Source organism: Prionailurus viverrinus, chromosome E2, assembly GCF_022837055.1.
Source record: "Prionailurus viverrinus isolate Anna chromosome E2, UM_Priviv_1.0, whole genome shotgun sequence".
Classification (NCBI taxonomy): domain Eukaryota; kingdom Metazoa; phylum Chordata; class Mammalia; order Carnivora; family Felidae; genus Prionailurus; species Prionailurus viverrinus.
In genome coordinates, this window is record NC_062575.1 from 7498347 (window position 1) to 7519559 (window position 21213).

The 21213-nt window shown below is 53.2% G+C and overlaps 1 protein-coding gene across 3 annotated transcripts in view; it reads right to left on the minus strand.

Annotated features, from left to right (window-relative positions):
- Positions 1-21213, minus strand: part of PLCG2 (phospholipase C gamma 2) — a 157505-nt gene that overhangs the window by 91405 nt on the left and 44887 nt on the right. For all 3 annotated transcript variants that reach the window (XM_047834621.1, XM_047834622.1, XM_047834620.1), the window contains exons 3-5: positions 6676-6819; positions 4350-4443; positions 3559-3606 (exon numbers count right to left, since the gene is read on the minus strand). In XM_047834621.1, the coding sequence (XP_047690577.1) occupies positions 3559-3606; positions 4350-4443; positions 6676-6819 (286 nt within the window). The remainder of the gene's footprint in view (positions 1-3558; positions 3607-4349; positions 4444-6675; positions 6820-21213) is intronic.

Below are 21213 nucleotides of genomic sequence, written 5' to 3' on the forward strand. Positions count from 1 at the left end.
TGGCTCAGTCGGTTGAGCGGCTGCCTTCGGCTCAGGTCATGATCTCGCGGTTTGTGAGTTCGAGCCCCGCGTCGGGCTCTGTGCTGGCAACTCAGAGCTTGGAGCCTGCTTCCGATTCTGTGTCTTCCTCACTCTCTGCCCCTCCCTTGCTTTCTCTCTGTCTCTGTCTCTGTCTCAAAAATAAACATTAAAAAAAAAAAAAAGATTAGAATAGTACTACTATTTGATTCCGCAAATCCACTTCTGGAAAATGTACACAGGAACTGAAAACAGGGGCACGAACATTCACGTTCAAAGGAACAATACTCACAACAGCCAAAAGAGGAAGGCTATTAAAGTGTCCATCAACAGATGCACGGACAAACAAAACGTGGTCTGCACCTATGGCGGAATATTATGCAGCCGTAAAAAGGAAGGAAATTGTGACACCTGCTACAGGAACATGGATGAACCATGAAGATGTCCTGAGCGAAACAAGCCAGAAAGACAAATACTGCCTCATTCCACATGTACGAGGTGCCCAGAGCAGTCAAACCCCATGGAGACAGAACGGAGAGGAGAGGTGATCAGGGCGGGGGAGGAGGAGAGGGGCAGGTACCGTTCACGGGGACGGAGTTTCAGTCCCATAAGGAGAAAAGAGTGCTGAAGCCGGATGGTGGTGGATGCACAACAGCACGAATGTACTTCACCTCACAGAGGCATACACTTAAAATGGCAGATCTTACCACAATCAAATTAAATAGTTTACGGGGCACCTGGGTGGCTCAGTCAGTCAACTGTCCGACTTCAGCTCAGGTCATGATGTCCCAGTTCGTGGGTTCGAGCCCCGTGTCGTGCTCTGTGCTGACAGCTCGGAGCCTGGAGCCTGTTTCAGTTTCGGTATCTCCTTCTCTCTCTGCCCCTCCCTCCCTCCTGCTCTGTCTCTCTCTCTCAAAAACAAATAAAACTTTAACATTTTTTAAAAAAAAATAAGAAGTGGGGCCCCTGGGTGGCTCAGTCAGTTGAGCGTCCGACTTCGGCTCAGATCATGATCTCACGGTCTGTGAGTTCGAGGCCTGTGTCGGGCTCTGTGCTGACAGCTCTGAGCCCAGAGCCTGTTTCGGATTCTGTGTCTCTCCCTCTGACCCTCCCCCATTCGTGCTCCGTCTCAAAAATAAATAAACATTAAAAAAATAATAATAATACAATAAAAAAAATAAGAAGAAAAGCACCACCAAGCAGTGATGGGGGAGCCCCCATCCTGGCGGCACGCCCAGCAAGCTGGGTTGCTGCAGACGAGTCAGGTTACTCCTCTTGGCCTCAGCGTCCTCATGAAATGGACCACGAGGCACCGAGCTCAGCAGTCTGAACATTCCAGAAGCCCCTGCAACTCCAAGAGCACCCTGGCCGCTGCAAGCCCAGTTCTCCACAAACGCCAGCTGCTACCCCTTTTGCCTCTGGATGCGCTCGACGGTGAACGAGGCAGGCTGGTCGAGACGAGTGCCGGGGAGCTGGGCACTGCTTGGGCCGGGCAGCCTCGAGCCCACCGCCCGCCCGGGGGTCTTTCCTTGGCTTCTGCCACTCCTTTGTTTTCCTTCAGGAAATGCCACCGGTCATGGGCGACAGGAAGGGAGGGGAAACGGGCAGAGCAGAAGTCGGTCGCCCTGCAGCTGGCACCTCGGTCGGAGTTCCTCTGGAAAAACTCCACCCGGGCCTCCCAGAACCACAGGAAAGGTGGCGTTTTCCACATGTTGACAGAGCGGCGGGGCTCTGCCCGAGGAGAGCAAAGTCGGGGAGCGTGAACGGTGAAGCCAGGAACAGGGTGTCAAGTCCAGAAACTGACTTCCTCTCTGCTGAAGGTTCTGTTCGATGGAAAGACGGACCTCTGTGTGGGAATGCATTCTGAGCAGCACAGCCAGAGGGAGGCTTCTGTTTCTTGACAAGATGGAGAGGCGGACTTGCACACCAAAGCAGCAATCCTGTACCCGGCGTGCACGGAGAGAGGGCCCGGGGGGGGGCTCCACCTGTCACCCCTGTGCCAAGCCCAACAATGAATCACCTCGAAGCCACACAGAAAGGAAACACGAGGGAGGCCCCACCTCGGAGGCTGAAAGAGACCAGTGTGAACAAAATCCTCTGACGCGGGGACCCCCCACCCCAGATCCACCTGCATTAACACCAGGGCACAGCCCGGGGTGTGGGACCACACGGTGACTGCTGGACAGGTGGACGAGGGAGGGGGGCGCAGAACACGGAGCGTGTTTCTGCAGACCTAACGACATGGCTGAACGTTTCACCACCACCGGTTACAGTTTCTCCATCGTCCCGTCGGACGGCGTACGTGGAACAAACCACGGAGGAGGCGCGCGGATGTCCGAACTCTGACATCACCAGGTGATGGAGGACAGCGGCCTGACCCCCAGGAGCCTGCGAGATGGAAAGGGGACACCCGGGGACAGTTGGAAAGGCTAGCTGCGACCTCGCATACCACGCTGACATACCTTAGCAGAGAAAAGAAGGAAGGAAAATCACTTAAAACTTTAAGAAAAAGAGCCTCTTTTGTGAGGCTCAAATGATATATTAATTGTAAGTGCTGAGCACAGTATCTAGTATGTGGGGGCTCAATAAATGGTGGTTTTTATCAGTTTATTATTAATAACAACTGGATCATAACCTAAAAAACAGATGAGAGCATCTTCAACTTCACTCATAAATAAATACAAATTTAAGCAAGTCTGCTGTTGCCTTTCACCCATAGGTCATCACGGGTGAGTCCGGTGACACAGGGCATAGGGAAAGGGGTGCCCTCCTGACCGCTGGGACAAATGCTAATTGTTACCACCTCCCTCAAAATGGTAGACCAGAAAACGCTGCATGGGACCCCTCCTCTAAGACTCTATCACACACGTTGACCCACAGGGAGACCCAAAGGTTGCCACGGCAACAGTCGTCACAATGATAACAAAGGACCAGGAACCACTCTGCCTCCATCAAGAAGGAAATGATTTCTCATGAGTAAGGAAATTACACCCCAGCCAAGGACAAAACCATGTTTGTTACAGAAACGTCTGGCACACAGCATCATGTGTGCTGACAGGGAGGGAACTGCTCTGAGACGTACTGTTCAGTGAACAAGCACAACGAATTGCGTGTTATCCCATTGCCCGGCTCACGCCCGCCCAGCCCGAGTAACCATCGCGAGTCAACAGGGGTTACTTCGTTAATGGGGGACCTCTGTCCCACCACAAAATTGGGCAGGCGCCACGGCGATCTCATTTCTTCCCGGGACACGGAAGGTGCTGGAATACGAAGGCCTCAAGCACAAGGTCCAAGTGCTCCAGAGAAGTTGTCTGTGCAGACGGACTTGAGCAACCACGGAAGCAAGGCCCCCGACGGTCGTGTCTCCATCAACACCCAGCACCTGGCGCGGTGCCTGGTACCTCGAGGGTCCAATCCAACCTCACGAGGACCTTTCCACACCGCAAAACATGCTCCGACTGCCTCGGGATGTTCAAGGAAAGAACACCAGAGGCCAAAATGATCTGGAAGAAAACCCACAAAAATATGAACGAATCTCACCTGTTTCTTCTGGTTTGATCCACTGAATAAATCTGCTTTCTCAGCCAACTAGGAAGAGAGTTGAGACAGAGGGAGAGACAGAGAATTAGTACACAAACAAAACTAGTTCTATGGAATGGGGGCAAAGGAAACTGGAAACAAGAGTTTTCCAATTTGCTAACTCGGGCAGCTTGGGAAGAAGCAGGTTTCTCCTTGGGGCTGACAAGCCCTAGTTAGGAGCCAAGAGGCCCCTCCTAGTGGAGCGTAGAGGCCGGCATTCCTTAAACTGACGATCCTCTCTGATGACATTCATTAATCCCCCCAAAAAGCTGGTAAGAAAAATGGCGAGGGCTTTAACCGAGGGGACAAGAATTCACACACAATCCCACACAGACGTCGGTGACGCTGACTCCCGGGCAAGGCAGTCCTGAGCCTCCCCAATCCAGGAGGCTGTGGCAGTTGTGAAATGCGGTACCCTGCATCTGACTGTGGTTTGGTGAGCTGGTTTAATCCCTTCCTGATCCTGTAAGGAGGCCCTCAATCCTCCCCTGGGACACAACGCCCACGTGTGTTTCTGGCTCGGCTTCAACGTACTCCTCACCCCACCAGGCCAAGCAAGGCTTAGCACTGAGAGAGGCTCTCCGACGAGAAGGTGGGGAGCCCACAGCGCCTACTGGGAGCTGCTGCACAGAGGACACTCACTGAGCCTCCAAGATGAAACGCCCCACTTTTCTTTTCTTCACTCACGTTGGCTCAAGGGAAAAGAATAAATTAACGTGCAAATACAGAGATAAACAAGCCAAAGTCAATACCTCTCAATAATGGTGGGCGTAGACGCACTCATCGCTTCCTGGTGTAAGATTTTCAAGCCAGAGAGCCACTTAGTCGCGTCTTCTTTAGAATCAGCTGGACAGGTGAATAGGAAGGCAAATGTTGTTACTCGCTGGGAAAACCTCTACAGACAGACCGAGCCCCACACAGCCCATGGGGACGGGAGAAGCCAGTGCTGGTTTCTAGTTTTGCACGAGGGCACGGAAAAGGCATCTCCTTCACACCTTCGTGGCTCTACGACCTGCCTTCTGTCCAAGATGAGGCCACGTGCCAGCGATGACCCTTCTACAGCAGGGGTGACAAGTGGGACACCTTTTCCCCCCACGAGTTTTAGCTTTTACTCCTATGCTAACGAATAAAGCGCAGGGTCTAGGATTATTCACACCCCAATCCAGAGCAGCCCTCAGCATTTCCCGTTTTCAGATAAGGTCAGGGAGAAGGCAAGGGCTTGGCATCACTGAGGGACCACAAGTCCCTCGGCACCGCTTGAGGGCTGTGTGACATTCGGCTGGTTCCTCAGCCTCTCTGTGCCTCATTTCCTCATCAGTAAAATGGAGCTAGCAAGGCAAACGCCTCTGAGTTATGACACATGCCTTAAGGACCAGCTACCCTGTTCACATGGACGAGAGCACGCTGAGGCGGCTGCTCTCACCCTTCCCGTGTGCAGGAAGAGAATATGAAGCTCAGAGGGCAGAGAGACCCGTCCCAGAGCCAGTAAGCGTGAAGCTGGGACCTGAATCCAGGTGTCACTCCCTCTCTACTGGACTTGAACTGGAGAGCTCTGGAAGAGAGACCCCAGAGCGGAACAGACACCAGAGCTGGCACCCTGGACTCACGGTCTCCCTGCCCAGAACAACCAGACCTCAGCCTGCAGCAGAGCAAAGTGGACATGACACTGGAAGTTCACGGGCCCAGGCCCCTCTCTGCTGCGTCATCTCTGCACCAACCACACGCCAACCGTCAGACGTCCGCCCCCCATCTCCCACATCCAGCTTGCTATTTCCCTCCTTCAGCTCCTCACACACGCACCACCCTCCCCCCCGGGCTGGCCTCCCTCTTTCCTCCCAACTCCTACATATGCCTCAAAACCCAGTTTAAAAGGGCCCTCCTCCTAGGGGCGCCTGGGTGGCTCAGTCGGTTAAGTGTCCGACTTCGGCTCAGGTCACGATCTCACGGTCCGTGAGTTCGAGCCCCGCATCGGGCTCTGGGCTGATGGCTCGGAGCCTGGAGCCTGCTTCCGATTCTGTGTCTCCCTCTCTCTCTGACCCTCCCCCGATCTTGCTCTGCCTCTCTCTGTCTCAAAAATAAATAAACGTTAAAAAATAAATAAATAAATTAATTAATTAATTAATAAAATAAAATAAAATAAAATAAAATAAAATAAAAGGGCCCTCCTCTGCAAAGCCTTCCGTGGAAGTGGGCCCTCCGTGCCGCTACAGCACACTGTATGGTGATCGGCCTCTAGCTCTCATCACAGTGCACTGTGAGCCCCCGTCCGCAAGGCAGCGACTGGGTCCCATTATCTCCACGGTCCCAGGGGCATTTAGGTCAGTCCAGCGCAGAGTGGACGCTCAGAGGTGCGTGACAGACAGAGCAAATCAACGAGAGCTGCTCTGCCCTCGTTTACATGTCCCCGACCATGCTCAGGTTTCGTCTTCTCCTCGCCTTGGTCTACCTTGAGCGGGATTTACTTTCTCTCTCATCAGTCGTGGTTGAACACACGGCTCTAAGTCAGTAAGTCCCGGGGCTGGGCCTCAAGTGGGGACAAGCTTCTGCCTCTGAGTGAAGGGCTAAGCTTTTCCACAGCTTATCTTCTGGCCTCACAGAGGCTCTTTGGGCTTTTTGGTGGATTCAGAGGGATGGCTGGAAATCTCACCTCCAGATCATGTGTGAGTGTACGTGTGCATGCACGTGTGTGTGTGTGTGTGCTCACATATGTGTGAGACATAAGATTTCAGGATCCTTCCTCCCGATCAGCTAAGCTGAGTAAACAGTGTAGACCAGGCTCTGTTGCATGAAAACTAGAACCTGCCTTCAGCAATCGGCATGAGCCAAGCAGGCCCTTAACAGACGCTTACAACATCCCATTGGGGCAGACGCGATCATTCTCTCTGTTTCACAGCTGAGCCAACTGCAGCTCAGAGAGGTTGAGCAGCGTGCCCAAAGGCACACAGCTAGAAAGAGGCAGGGGAGAATTCAAAACCCCGATGTCCCTGGAATACACATGAGGGCATTCTGCTGCTAGAGGACGTCCCGGGGAGGAAGCCAGGCACAGTCAGGGAGGAAAGCACACGGACGTGCACTCACCTGCCAAACTGAGAGTGCTCAGGACGAACTGAGTGCCGTACAAGATGGTGAAACAGCAGTCTTCCTTCTGGCGGGCTGCCTTCGCACGCTCAAAATCCTTGGAGTTCTTCCCGGGGCGGATTTCCTTGATTTCCATGATATCCACTGGAAGACAATTGAGAGGAGCCCATGAGAAGCTGGAGTTCACTCCGCCTGGGGACGCAGCCCGCGCCTGCACCCCGCTCACGCACAGCCCAGCCCCCTCATCCCTGGCCTGGAGACAGGCGGTCCCGGCCCCTCAGCCCTGCCTGGACGGCAGGATTACATGCAAGCAAGTAAAAACCTGGCTGGTTGAAGCTACTAAGTACTGGGACAGTTGTTGTAGACCAAGAGACGCAGAAATAAGAGGAAATCCATTCTCCCTATAATCCCTGCTGCTGCTGGACTCCAACCCACTCCTGGACAAATTGGGCCAGGATGGCCACCTGGCCCAGGGGCGACCCCTCTCCCCGACGGACGGCCACCTGGCCCAGGGGTGACCCTTCCCCTCACACACAGGATGGCCACCTGGCCCAGGGGCAACACCTCCCCCCGACGGATGGCCACCTGGCCCAGGGGTGACCCTTCCCCTCACACACAGGATGGCCACCGGGCCCAGGGGCGACCCCTCCCCCTCACAGATGGCCACCTGGCCCAGGGGCGACCCCTCCCCCCCACGGATGGCCACCTGGCCCAGGGGTGAACCCTCCCCCTCACGGATGGCCATCTGACCCAGGGGTGACCCTTCCCCTCATATACAGGATGGCCACCTGGCCCAGGGGCGACCCCTCCCCCTCACGGATGGCCACCTGGCCCAGGGGTGACCCCTCCCCCTCACGGATGGCCATCTGACCCAGGGGTGACCCTTCCCCTCATATACAGGATGGCCACCTGGCCCAGGGGCGACCCCTCTCCCTCACGGATGGCCACCTGGCCCAGGGGCGACCCCTCCCCCTCACAGATGGCCACTTGACCCAGGGGTGACCCCTCCCCCCACACACAGGATGGTTTCCTGACCCAGGGGTGATCCCCTTCATCGATGGCCACCTGACCCACTGGGTGACTGCTTCCCCCACAGAGGGCCACCTGACCCAAGGGAGACCTCCCTGCCTACCATAGGATGATCATGGACTGTCACGAGACAAACTCAACCAGTCCCTTCCTCCCCTTTTTTTCTGTCAAAAAAGCACCTTTCCTGGGATAGACCCATTCCTGCTTCAGATGATGCTGATCTGCCCTTCCTCACCTCCTACCACGACAAGCCAAAGAGGGGGCCCAAGGGTCCTAGGAATGACCAAGGTGCCCCACCCCGGGGGACCACGACTGCTTCAGGTATGAGCACATGGCCCAAACTGGGCCCCCTGCATCCCCCGGGGACTTTTTTGGCCAGAGATGTTTGCAAAATTTCTCTTGCTGCTGCCCCCTGGCCGATAAAACATGAGTCTGGGGGTAGCGGGGAGCATGCTGCCCGCCACGTACTATCCATTCCCAGGGCCAACACCACAATCCAAGCCACTGGAATCTCTCGCTTGGTCCACCGAAGTAGCCCAAGTTACCAGTAGCCAGAGTCATTTTTATGAAATACAAACATACTCAGGCTACTCCTGGGCTTCGAACCTTCTGATGGCATCCCGGTGCTCTTAGGACTAAGAGCCAAGGCCCGGTGTGGACCCCGCCAGCCCCTGCACCCTCACACCCCATGCTCCAGCCACCTGGTGAGCGGCCGGCCGCCCCCACCACAGGGCAACAGTACACGCTGTTGTTTCTGCTAGGAATACCCTTTGCCTGGTTAGCTGCAACTTCCCCCTTGCCATCTCAGCTCAACCACCACGGGACGCATAGAACACCCTCCAATTCCTGCTCTCATACTTACCAGCCCCTCGCCCCACAGCTCAGAACAGAGGCAAGAGCCTAATGCTGTGACTCGTGGAGTCAGAACTCTTTCCCTGGATGGTGCTCCCTTCCTCATCACTGTGTCCCCTGCCTCCACACCCCACCCCCAGCAGGGTGGTTGGTAAACAGTAGAGCCCAATAAATAGTTGTTGAACGAGGAAGGGGGCAGAGAAACCAGGGACAGAACCAGAGATGGGACAGAGGGAGCTGGACGCAGAGATGTGAACAAACACACGTAGAGAAACCCAACGGGGGAAGAGAGACAGAGAGAGAAGCAGAGAACAAGCCACCCAGCCGAAGAGGGAGGGAGATACAGACATACACACACAGTCAGAGAGGCAAGAGCAGGAGAGATGGAGACGGAATGAAAAAGAAACAGGCATTCTGAGCAGGCAGGTGGTCCTGACCATCCACCACCTTCCACTTCAGCCCCAGGAAGCAACTCTGCTCTGTTCGGAGCCGGGCCCGTCCTGGACAGGCTACAGGCACCACCTCCCCCTGCAACCCCGCCACAGTGGGATGGCTCGCCTCCGTGATGCCCTCCCACCCACTTCCCTCTCCCCAGGCTTGTCCTCGCTCCTCACTCACCGGCTGACCAGATCCGGGCAGATCTCACTGAAGTGACTTAGCAATACCTGCCTTCTCCACCCCCCGACTCATCCTCTTATTTCTAGATCTGTGTTGTACCGCTCCTCACTTGCACGAGTGTGTTTCCAGGTTCATCTACCTGTGGATGTACATTTCCCCATCCCCCCACCAAAGCCCCAGGAGAACAGGGATCGCGTCCATCCTGCTCACCCCAAACTGGAGCCTCACGGCCCCCCGCACCACGGCCTGGCTCAGAGCAGGAACTCCGGTTCCCACGGAATGAAGGAATTAGGTTCTCAGGTGCCTTGGTTTGGCTTTCCCCAGAAGGGGACCCTCAGGGGAAGATTTGAGCACAGTGGTTTATTTGGGAGGTGATCCCAGGAACACCACAGAGGACTGGGGATGTGAGACAGACAAGGAAAGCGGCCGAGCAGGAGGAGGATGCTAGGAATTGCACTGGCCGGCCATGGGCACCTGGAGCTGACCGCACGGGGGCTGTGGGAGGCCTCACCCCACCAGGAAGCAAGACAGCCAGGGTATTTATCCCTAACCGCCATCCGCTGTGGGTTGAGGGCTGTTTCGGGGGCCTGACTCCCCAGTCCTCAAGCAGAGGGCTGCAGTGTTCACACCAAGCTGGCTTCAATGTGCAGAAATGACTGCTACAGCCATCAGAGTCCGCCTGCGGGGGCCTTTGCCACATCAGGTAATTGATCCAGTAGCTTCTGTGCTATCCCCACAGGATGCAGGGATCGGTGTGTTGGAGGGGTCAAAGGCCCAGTATCTATTGCAGGCAGAAGAGTGATGGATGTGCACAAGTCCCGCTGCTGAAGAGAACAGCTTCTCGGGGCTCCCAGCCGAGGAAAGCCGAAACTTGGACACAGGACAAGAGGTCACTGCCTGTACGTGCTGTATCCCCAAAGGGGTCTTGGCTCAGCAGATGCATCTGGGATTAGAGACACCGCAATCTCTTTGAATGTAACGGCGTTATTAAGATTCCGTTCACATAAAATTCATCCATTTCAAACGTACGATTCACAGGCTTGTGGAAACCTCCAGCAAAGTCAATTTAAGAACGTCTTCACGACCACCAAGAGAAACCCACACCCTTCAGCTGTCACTTTCCATTCCCCATCCTGTCTGCACACCAGCCCCTGGTAGCCACGAACCTACTTTCACTCTCTACAGAGCTGCCTTTTCTGGACATTTCATATACACAGAATCACAAGGCACGTGGTCTTTTGCGTCTGTCTTCTTTCATTTAGCATGAGATCTTCAACGTAAGCTGGGGCTAGCGCTTTATACCTTTCTAGGGAGGGGTAATATTCCAGCGTGCAGGTGGACGACGTTTTCTGTGTCCGTTCTTCTGGTGACAAGCGCTTGGATTGTCTCCACCTTTCGGCTACTGTGAATAATGCGGCAGTGAACGTTCGCATACAGGTTTCTGTTTGAGCACTTGCTCTCAGTTCTCTTGGGTATCTCCTGGGAGTGGAAAGCCATCCTCCTCAGTCCATACTCTCAGGGTTGCCGGTTTAATTGTGAGGTAACACCTTCATGCCACGGGGTTGTCCAGCCACCAACCGGGCCCGGGAAGGCGCTTAAACGTCGATGTCAAGTCAGCCGTGGATGGGCCTGTGGCTGAGGCCTCTGTGCAAAGGCAGGGGTGGGGCCACTACTCAGCCCTTCACAGCTGTCACTGCTACTTCCCAGGCCTCCGAGCAAGGAGGGGCCAGCTCCAGAGGAACCGAGGGCTGCCCACTATCCACGACCCCCACCCTGGTTACCAAGAGCCCCAAGAAGGCAGAAGGAAATGCCTCAAGCAGCGGGTGGTGCGGGGGCGGGGGGGGGGGGGGTCTATTTGGTAATCGGCCAAGTCTGAGGGGCCTGTTGGTCATCCCTGATATGTATCTGATCTTGCATCACACAGGGGCACCCTGCTGAATGATGATCCCACTGCCCATGGGGTACAGGGCACAAAGCGGGGTCAGGCCTCCTGCGCTCAACTCGATCAATCCCCAGTCAGCTTTCTGACCTGCAGCTGGAAACAGAATCCTAGGGCTGGGGCTGCAAACTTGCCTCCCAAGTCACGCAAAGTTCACGTGTGGTGCCTAGTGGATGGACTCTGGAACCAGACTGCCTGCGTTTGAATCCCAGCTTCTAGGTGCTTCCAGCAGGAATTCACCTCTTTGGGCCCCCACTTCCTCATGTGGACAACAGGATCAAGAATGGCCTCCTCACACGCTGCTCTTTAAGGACTCAAGGAGCCTGCGTGTGCACGTGCAGGTATTAAAGTAGCCCCCGGTAGGGGCACCTGGGTGGCTCAGTCGGTTAAGTGGCCCACTTTGGCTCAGGTGATGATCTCGGGGTCTGCGACTTCAAGGCCTGTGTCGGACCCCGGTGCCTGCTGAGGATTCTGTGTCTCCCTCTCTCTCTCTGCCCCTTCCCCGCTCGTGGGCACAATGTTTCGCGCTCTCTCAAATAAATATAAACATTGAAAAAATAATAAAAGAAAAAAATAGCGCCCGATAATTGTAACTAATAGAGATGTAGTAACTTCTAGGTGCTTGTTAGCGATGATTTTTTGAATTACTGATACAACTGAATAAAGTTGCTCTCCTGGAAGGTATAAGAAAAAACACCGTCTCTCAATTTCTCTGTTGTGGACATTGAAGGGGCATGTCCAGAAATACTGATGTGGAAAAAAAAATCCACCGCAGCTCACGTAAATAGGATCCTGGATGTTAAGTGCCTGTGTCTGCACTTGTACGTACGTATCCACATGTATGCACACACACATGTACGTACGTATTGTGCACAGATGTCTAACAACTCTATCTAAATACCCACTGTAACTTGCCAATCTTTTTTTTTTTTTTTTTTTTTTTTTACACAAGATGCACTACCCAGATTACACCCACTGTAGATGTTTGTGTGCAGGGACTGATGAAAACACTGGTGTGTATCAGTCTGCAGGACAGGACCATATTCAGTAGTCCCAATGCTGAAAATCATCCTGCCTCAAGCCGAGTGTCCTGCCCACCCAATTAAGTCCTGCTGGAGTCCTAGCGTTTACCTCTGACAAGCAAACTACCAAACTGAGTCCCGTTTAGATGACCTCTCTAGTATTTTCAACAGACTATTTCACGGCCATTTCTACTAAGTCACAAAGTAGAGGACAAGGGGAAAAAAAATTAAAATTCACAACCAACACCACATGGTATCCTACGTACTATTCGCAAGCATGTCCGGGAACGAGTTCATTAAAGCATCGAATAATTAGGTGGCTACCAAATGATATTTGTTGCCGTCAATGCTCTGTATTCGTGCAGAATACACAAGGGGTTGGCTTTCAGATGTTTACAGGTATTAAGCAATACTGGAGAAATAGGTTTTTTCCAATCAGTTGGTGATTCATCACTATTTATATCCACGTTTAACAGGACATACTACATGGCTATCTAAAAAAAAAAAGATGTCGTTACTTCTGTTTCCAGGAACACATTAGACTCAGCTAAAGAGGGACGCCTGTATCTGTATACATATATATGTGTGTATGTAAAAGCAGGAGAAAAGGTAGAAAAAATAAGATTTCTCCAACTAGCTGACAATAAGGGTTACTGGTGCGGAGGATGACGGGCTAACGGTGGGCTTGCTCTGCCTGGGTTGGAACTTTTGCCAAGGGCACACACACATTCACTAAGATGACCGACTTTATTTTCAAAGTAGGCTCTGGTGGCCAGAGCTCAGACCATGCACGCTCATGTGGTGGGGCTCAGCAGCCGTATTTCCTGCTTGAAGAAGTGAGATAACACGGCCACAGAAGTGAGGCCTCATCTCTGCACAAACTTGGCTTCCCAGCATCACCTAGGGCTTTCCCCAAGTCCGACCACGCTCCCGGCTGCCCTCCCCACCCATCACCTGCAGACACACACTTGGGGCTCCAACCTCCACCCACTCCCCCGCCCTCTTTGTTGGCCGTCCCATGACCCCATTCTTTAAACTGTTTCCTTTCTGGGCCACTCTCAGGCTGCCCCCCACTCCTAGAAACCCTCCTACCCTCACACCGGGCATGTGACTTTTTCTTTGATTCCCACACTTGCCCTCAAACGAGGGCAAACACGCTTAAAGCATCGTCAGGGAAGCCCCAGTGGTATGCAAGGGGAAAAGGGACTGCTGAAGCTTGGCCACCTTCCCACACATACCCGCCCCGCTCCCTGCCCACCTGCCAGCCATTCAATCGGCCAGGTGGTTACTAAGCATCATGCTGAGGATGTACTGGGAAGAGACACACGGACGTGGCCCCGCCCTCAGAAGCCTGGGGAGGACAGACCCTCTCTGAACCAGCACACGAACACATAAGCCTCCAACCACACTGAACACCTCAAAGGACGGGAACAGAGTCTACATGGGGGCTTCTCCCCACAAGGGGAAGAAAGGCTTCTCCGAGGGCATCTTGGTAGAGTTCTGAAGGCTGGAGGGAACCCCGGGAGGGGGGGATGTGGGGGCGGGAGAGCCCTGCGAGGCACCCCAGAGCTCGGGCAAATCACCTCCCATCTCGGTTCTTTCCTCATCTGCACAGTGATAGCAATACCTCCTTCACCGAGCTGCTCTGCAAACAAGGTGAAATTACACTAAATAGAAACCGCGTGGCCCCCAGGAAGAGGTCTCAGTCAAGGTCAATTTAGCTATTGGAATGCGTGTCCTTTCGTACCACCTTCCAACACCATCTTCACCGCTGCCAGGGGTCTCACCTTGTCTCACGGGTGCTATGTCTCGATGAAAAACTCTGCTTTGCCAAACCAAGGGTGCCGGGCTGTTTTGCATACATGACAGAGTGTAACCCTGAAGCTACATCAACAGCTGAGATGGACTGTGGGAGACACGGTTAGAAAAAGGTCAACGTGGGGCGCCTGGGTGGCTCAGTCGGTTAAGCATCCGACTTCGGCTCAGGTCACGATCTCACTGTCCGTGGGTCTGAGCCCCGCGTCAGGCTCTGCGCTGCCTGCTCAGAGCCTGGAGCCTGTTTCAGATTCTGTGTCTCCCTCTCTCTCTGCTCCTCTCCAGCTTGTGCTCTGTCTGCCTCTCGAAAATGAGTAAACATTTTTAAAAAAAAAAAAAGAGAGAGAGAAGAATCTAGCAGACATGTGCTTCAAGTCTGACTCTACCCATCCAGGCTACGCAACCTGGAATGGGTTTCTTCATTCTGGCTTCACCTTTATTTTCTCATCTGTAAAATGGGAACGAATATCCATCCCATACGTAGATAAATCTGCAAGAACTTGGTAAAATGTAAACTGTTCCACGAGTTTCAGATATTGAAGTCCTTTGAAAGCCTAGGCGTTGGGGAGTGACAGGGGGCTGCCCTTGTCTTCTTTGTTAAAAAATACAGTTGCTGGAACTGTGCCATCTCCAGCGGGGAAGGTCCCAGCCTTGCATTTCCACAGGAGAAGACCCTTCCAGGACAACAGCACTCAAGTGAGTAGGTCGTTGTGACTGTCATGCTTGGCATTCACACAGAAATGCTGGATGAACTGCTTTATAGATGCATCAGAGTTTTAAGTGATACTGGAGGAAAGGAATGAGCTAGTCTCTCCAGGGACCCTTTCTCTCCAGGAGAGCAGCCAACAGTCTTCAACAGGAGTCCCTAAGAAGAAAGTAGGCATGCCCAGCTCAGTCTCCCTGTCTAGTTCTGGTCTGGTCTGTCCCCCAGGAACCATGCGCCCTGCTCTGCTCCCTGCCTCTCAGAGGGGGCTGCCTCCAAGTGGCCCGTGGGTGTCCACCAGGGCCAGAGACAGAGTCAGCAGCCCAGGCGCCAGAGACAGAATCCAAGCGAGACTCCCCAGGAGGCACACACCCGAGCAGAACTTCTTTGTCACTATTTGTCACTGACCTGTGTTTCTCAAGTGTCTCCAAACTCACAAGAAGATGAGAAAGAGGGGCTTCCTGAACCGGCCAGCTAACACCCCAAACACCAAGCATCAAAGAATTCTGTAAACACACACTCTTTCAGGGTCACTTGAATTTGAAGTTTTCCCTCTCCTGCTGGAGACTCAGTGCCAATAATCCTATCGTGTGGTAGGTATGTGATACCCTAAATGGTGCCCACATCTCGTTATGTCGTGTGACACAGTTTAACATCAACTGGAAAAAAAACACATCTAGTACCATCTGTAAATTTAAGTTAAAAAGAACGAGTCCATTTAAAAATACAAATCGTTGGGGCGCCTGGGTGGCGCAGTCGGTTAAGCGTCCGACTTCGGCCAGGTCACGATCTCGCGGTCCTTGAGTTCGAGCCCCGCGTCGGGCTCTGGGCTGATGGCTCAGAGCCTGGAGCCTGTTTCCGATTCTGTGTCTCCCTCTCTCTCTGCCCCTCCCCCGTTCATGCTCTGTCTCTCTCTGTCCCAAAAATAAATAAACGTTGAAAAAAAAAATCAAAAAAAAAAAATACAGATCGCATATAAAACAGGTGGAGGGCAGGTATGACAAAAATCAGTAAGACCTTAAGGAAGGGCTCGCCACCTTATACAGGGCCTGTTGAAATTTTAATCTGCTTGGCTTTAAACCAGTCCCGTCTCCCACAGTTACATGGAAGGCCTTCACTGTACCAAGATTATAGATAGATCCTGCCCCACCCCACCACCCACTGGACCAGTTGTTGATTTGGGTTGTTTTCTTTTTTTCGGAGTCATGTTTGCTTCTCACACCATTTCTCAGATGTCAGTCATGTGATTATCACCTCTATAAAGTTTGCCATGTCTGTATCCTGCTGGCACTGTGTGACATTGGTCTTTTAAGTCAACTCACCTTTTCAAGTGAAAAAAATATATATATGTACAGATGTATTTCAAGAATGAGTTGTCTCTGGTAAAAAGAGACAACCATGTATAACAGGAATCGTACAACACAAAGGCAGTGGCAACAGGACGTGATTAAATTCTGCCTAGAAACAGCTGACGCCACAGACCAAGCCCTCAGCGTGGTTCCGAGTTATAAAAGGTGAGAAAGCAGAGGGTAGAGGGCGTGAGGCCGACCAAGCCGTGTTAAGACTTACACATGAGACAGAAGTCAGAACGGTGGTGACCTCCTGGAGGCGGTAGGTCCTGGAGTTTGGGGAGTGAGCTAGATCCAATCTGGGCAGTGGCCGGAGAGCATGGTCACAGAGGGAACCTTATACATGCTTATACCCCCCTTACGCACAGAGTGAGCGTAGTTATTAAGAGACAGCACAAGGATCCTTGTCATGACGGACGGGGCTGTGGTGGCAGATACAGGAACGCGCACACAGTACACGTCAAACGGAGGAAACCTGAAGACGGTCTGTAGTGGACCGAATCAATGCCAGTACCCTGTGCTATCACACCGTATATAATTTTGCAAGACATCAACATTGGGGGAAACAGAGTAAGGTCTCCATGAGCTCTCTCTGTATTAGTTCTTACAACTTTATGTCAATCTACAATGATCTCAAACTTTTCAATTAAAAAAATACGAAGTATCAAGAAAGAAGGAAAGAAGGAAAGAAGGAAAGAAGGAAAGAAAGAAAGAAAGAAAGAACGAAAGAAAGAAAGAATGAACAAACGATCGAACATGCTAATACTCAACAGATGTTCCCCTTGACTCAATCAGAGACTGCAAAGGAACTACTCTCCCTCCCTGGGCAGGGTCTGCAAATCATGGTGCCCAAGACTAGGTTCCCCCAGGGACACTGTAGAGAGATTTCCCACCCCCTCCCCATAGGCTACTTCTCCATCCTAGGAAGACACTCTGTGTTTGCCTTGTGCCAGGATCCAGACTATTTCTAGCTGGGCCAGAAATAGACGCTCATGCAGCTCTCTGATAAGTCAGTCAGAAACCCAGAGGAAGGAGCCTGCAGGGGGCCTGGGGCAGGCCTGGCTGAGGGGCCCACTCACTCACAAGGGCAAAGACAACAGCCAAGAACACAGTTTCTATGAACACCCGCCAGAAGTCTGTGCACAGTGCCCGAGGAAGGGCAAACGTGGACCCCTTTCAACGGCAACCTCTCATTTCGTCGCGTCCTTCCCTAACCTCAGCCCACCAAGCAGCCCTGCACATAAACATATGCTCACTCTTTCAGTCAGATGGTTTGCCCTTGTGTTTTTAGGAAAAGAAAGGTTCTGAGAACACAGACTATTAGCTCAACTCTGACCAGCTGGGGTAGAGAAAGTTCTAGAAGCTGATTGATGCCGAATGCTCCCATGGAAAATGCCGGTCCTCATCTTCCTGCCCACCCCTTGGCTTCAGAGGAAACCAGAGAAAAGTGAAGGGAAGCCACATTTACAGAAACATCTAGGATGGGATCCCAACACGTGTGTGCTCATGCGAGGTTGACCTCACCATCTGCATTCCAAAAATGGGGAAACTCAGGCAGATTCAGTGACTTTCCAAGGCTACACTAGTTGAGCCAGGACTTCACCCCCAGCAGTCTTACCTTCCAAGCCTACTTTTTTTTTAATTTGTTTATTTGAAAGAAGAGAGAATGAGTGGGGGAGGGGCAGAGAGAGAGGAGGACAGAGGTTCTGAAGCAGGCTCTATGATGACAGCAGAGAGCCCGACATGGGGCTCGAACTCACAAACCGTGAGATCATGACCTAAGCTGAAGTTGGACACCCAACAACTGAGCCACCCAGCCTCTTCCCAAGCCTGTATTCTAAGCCATAACACAGGGAAAGATGAGTTCTTTTCTGAGGAAGATCCCGCCCCCAACCCTCGGGGGCTCAGATGTCACCCTGAGTCCTTTGGGATTCTTCCTCTTAGAAGCATCCCTGCAAGGACCCCAGCCTTGAAACCCTTACAGGCAGAAGAGGCTCTGACAGCTCCTGGTCTATCCAACACCAGGCAAGGGGCAGCTGGGTGGCTCAGGCAGTTAAGCGTCTGACTCTTGATTTCAGCCCAGGTCATGATCTCAAGGTTGTGAGATTGAGCCCCTCGAGCCTGCTTGGGATTCACAGTCTCTCCCTCTCTCTCTGCCCCTCCCCCGCTCATGGTCTGTCTGTCACTCTCCCCCACCACACACACACACACACACACACACACACACACACACACCAAAATAAATAAATACACATAAAAAAAACCCAAAACCCAGTCCAGGGCTTGGCATCTGTTATCTCAGAGATGCTTCGTGCAGCCCTAGGAGGTAAGTGGTCACTGTTCCCAGCCCACCCATTTTCCAGAGGAGGAAACAGAGGCTCCAGCAGGTTGGGTGTGCTGGAGGTCTGAGCCAGGCCCATCCAGCTCTGGAGCCAGGGTTCCCAAACACCACCCACACCGGCTCCCACACAGAGGCACTGGCCCACAGTGACCTACCAACTCCACTCTGCCAGCAGAAAATGGAGCCCTGCCAAGGTCAATCCCAGGGTAGAAGCACCTGATTTGGAGGGAGAACAGACCAGAACCTCCTTACAAAGTATTTATTAGGTGCCAGAGATGACTTCACCGTCTCCTCTCTCTTCCTGCCAACCTTGGGAACAAACCCCCATTTTCCAGAGTTGGCTTAGGAAACTGAAGTCATTCCCTCGGCCACCTGCCTGGGCCTTGATGCCAAAGGCAGCAGGGCGGTGACGCACAGGCATCTCACAGAGAGCCGAAAGCCATGGGCAAGGTGGCCGTGCCCTTTCCCCTTCCGTTTTCCATTTTCGACAGAGCTGTTACCACAACGGCCTCTCGGAAAACCCTGGGATGACCGGGTGAGAATCTGGCTAAAGGTGGATCCTTTCTCTGTAACCAAGTCTCAGCAGGTAGACAGAGATGCCACAAGTATTGAGGGCTCCCGTTGCCAGAGTCAGTCATTCGATAAGAGAGGCAGAAATACCTTTCCATCTTGTTAATGATCAACAGGACCGGCCGGGGGGGTTTCCAGACGCTGCCCCTCAGCTCGAGGCCCTCCCGCTTCACCAGCAGAGACTGGGTCATGTTGGCCAGAACACTGGCTCAGGACCCTCGCCACAGCCTGACAGGGCAACAGTCAAGGGGAAGGGATTCAGAGGGACATGGACAGATGGCCAGAGAAGGCCCTGGTCTCCCAGAAGCCTCTCCAGATGGGTGCCCCAGGGTCAATGCCCCGCACACCCACACTGGCCCCTTTGGCCTAGAAAGCCTTCCTTGGAGACACAAAGCCCTCATTCTTTCAAGCGAGGATTTAATCCTGAGCCCATGAGTCTTCATGGGGTCCCCGAACCCCAAACATGGGGCCTCCGTGCTGCATAATTTTGGCAGGATTCAGCAGGTTCTCCAAAGAATCCAACAGCAGGAGCAAAGGGCACTCATCTCGGCTCAAGGCTCCCCTCTCTGGGGAAGGCCTCCCTTCCTCTTCTCAACTTCCTCTTTCCTCTGGCTCTCGTATCTACTGTAATTACTTGTCTCCCTGACTTGGTGCCGCGGCCCCAGCACCATGCGAGCCGGGTATGCAAGGAGCCATGCAGTTACGGTCGGGGGTGTGCTGGTTCCTCCAGCAAGGCAACACCTTCCTACTCTCACCCTGCTCCCTGCGGGCTCAAGGGGCACCCTCGGTCCCCCCGTCAGACCCAAGACAGGAGGGCTGGCCTATCTCACTCTTCGGCTTTGCAGGAACGGGTCTGGCCCTCGCCAGGCCTCCAGGCAACTCACATCAGACTGCTCCCAGAAGTTTAACTAAAATGCCAAATTGTGTTTGAGAAGGAACACAAGAGCAGGTGCTAAGAGATCTGCCTTTACTCCTCTGTGGTCTGACCTGAGGATTATTCCAAGAAAGGGGCTACCGTGCGGAGCGGAGGCCGAGAGAGGGATGCTGACTGTGTCCACGGCCACGATAATAATGGCTAATATCCCCAAGCGTTCGCACCATCAGGCATGGGGAGAAAGCTTTACATCCCTTTCCTCACTTGGGCTCCCCATCACCACGATATTGTTATTATTATTCCCATTTCACAGAGAAGACTGAGGTCAAAAGACTGTCAAGCCTGCAGCTGCTACCAGGCTCCAAGCTCCCAGCCCCATGGTGGGACCTGAGGGGCTCCAGCAAGAAGAGGCCCCACCGGAGTCGATCCCTTCTGCTGGGGAAGGGCCCTGCTGCCCCTGCTTCGCCTCTGCAAATGAGTCTTCACTGTGGTTAGCAAGCCAGCCCTTCATTTCCCCACTAGGCTCAGTTTTGCAAACCAAGGTCAGGGGTTGGGGTGGGGGGGGCGGTGGCGGGTGGTGGCAGTTCCTGTTACAGCGAGCGAGAAGGTGACAGTCTTCCTTCCCTTTCAGAGAAGGCAGGATCAGGGCAAGAGGGCTCCCCTCCCCGCCAGGCTGGTCTGCCTCAAGTCCCTTCAGTACAAGAATCCAAGTCCAGCCCAGGGGACACGAACACTAGTCTGACTCCACAACCTGGGCCCGAAACCCACAACCTGACTTGCCCTTGACAAGAATTATTTGCCGGGGACTGGCCCTGGGCTCCAACCACGAGTCAGGCAGAGGGTCCGATTCCCAGCCCTACCATGTCACAGCCACAGAACCTCTGGCTTCCATTTTTCCCCTGAAGATGGGCACCCGAGACATAGGGCCAGGCTCATGGGGCAGGCGGGAGGATTTCTGGGGACAACAGCTCACATCAAGGAGCTCAGAGAGTGCATTACACAAAGCTGTGCTACATGCTTACTGCCATCACCCAAAGACAATGGGGAACGCCCATCCACCCGTTCACCCAGCAAAGAGCTGCTGAGGGCCCATGTGCCTGGGACACTCGTGGGAGCTGGCCTTACCAGACAGACCAAACCCCTGCCCTCGAGGAAGTACATTCTAAGGGGGACAGATAAGCAAATCAAGATCTATTACAGCACTTAATGCTACCAGATGTAAGAATTAAACCAAAGCAGAGTGAGGCACAGTGGGTGAAAGGGCAAGGGAGGAGTTCTGGTACCAGGTATGATCAGGGAGGCCTCCTCAGAAGAGGTGTTCTCTAAGCTGAAGCTTGAAGACAGCGAGGAGAGATCCATAAGGATGTCTGGGGAAGAATACTCCAAGTAGAACCAACAGCAAGTGCAAAGGCCCCAAGAGGGAAAA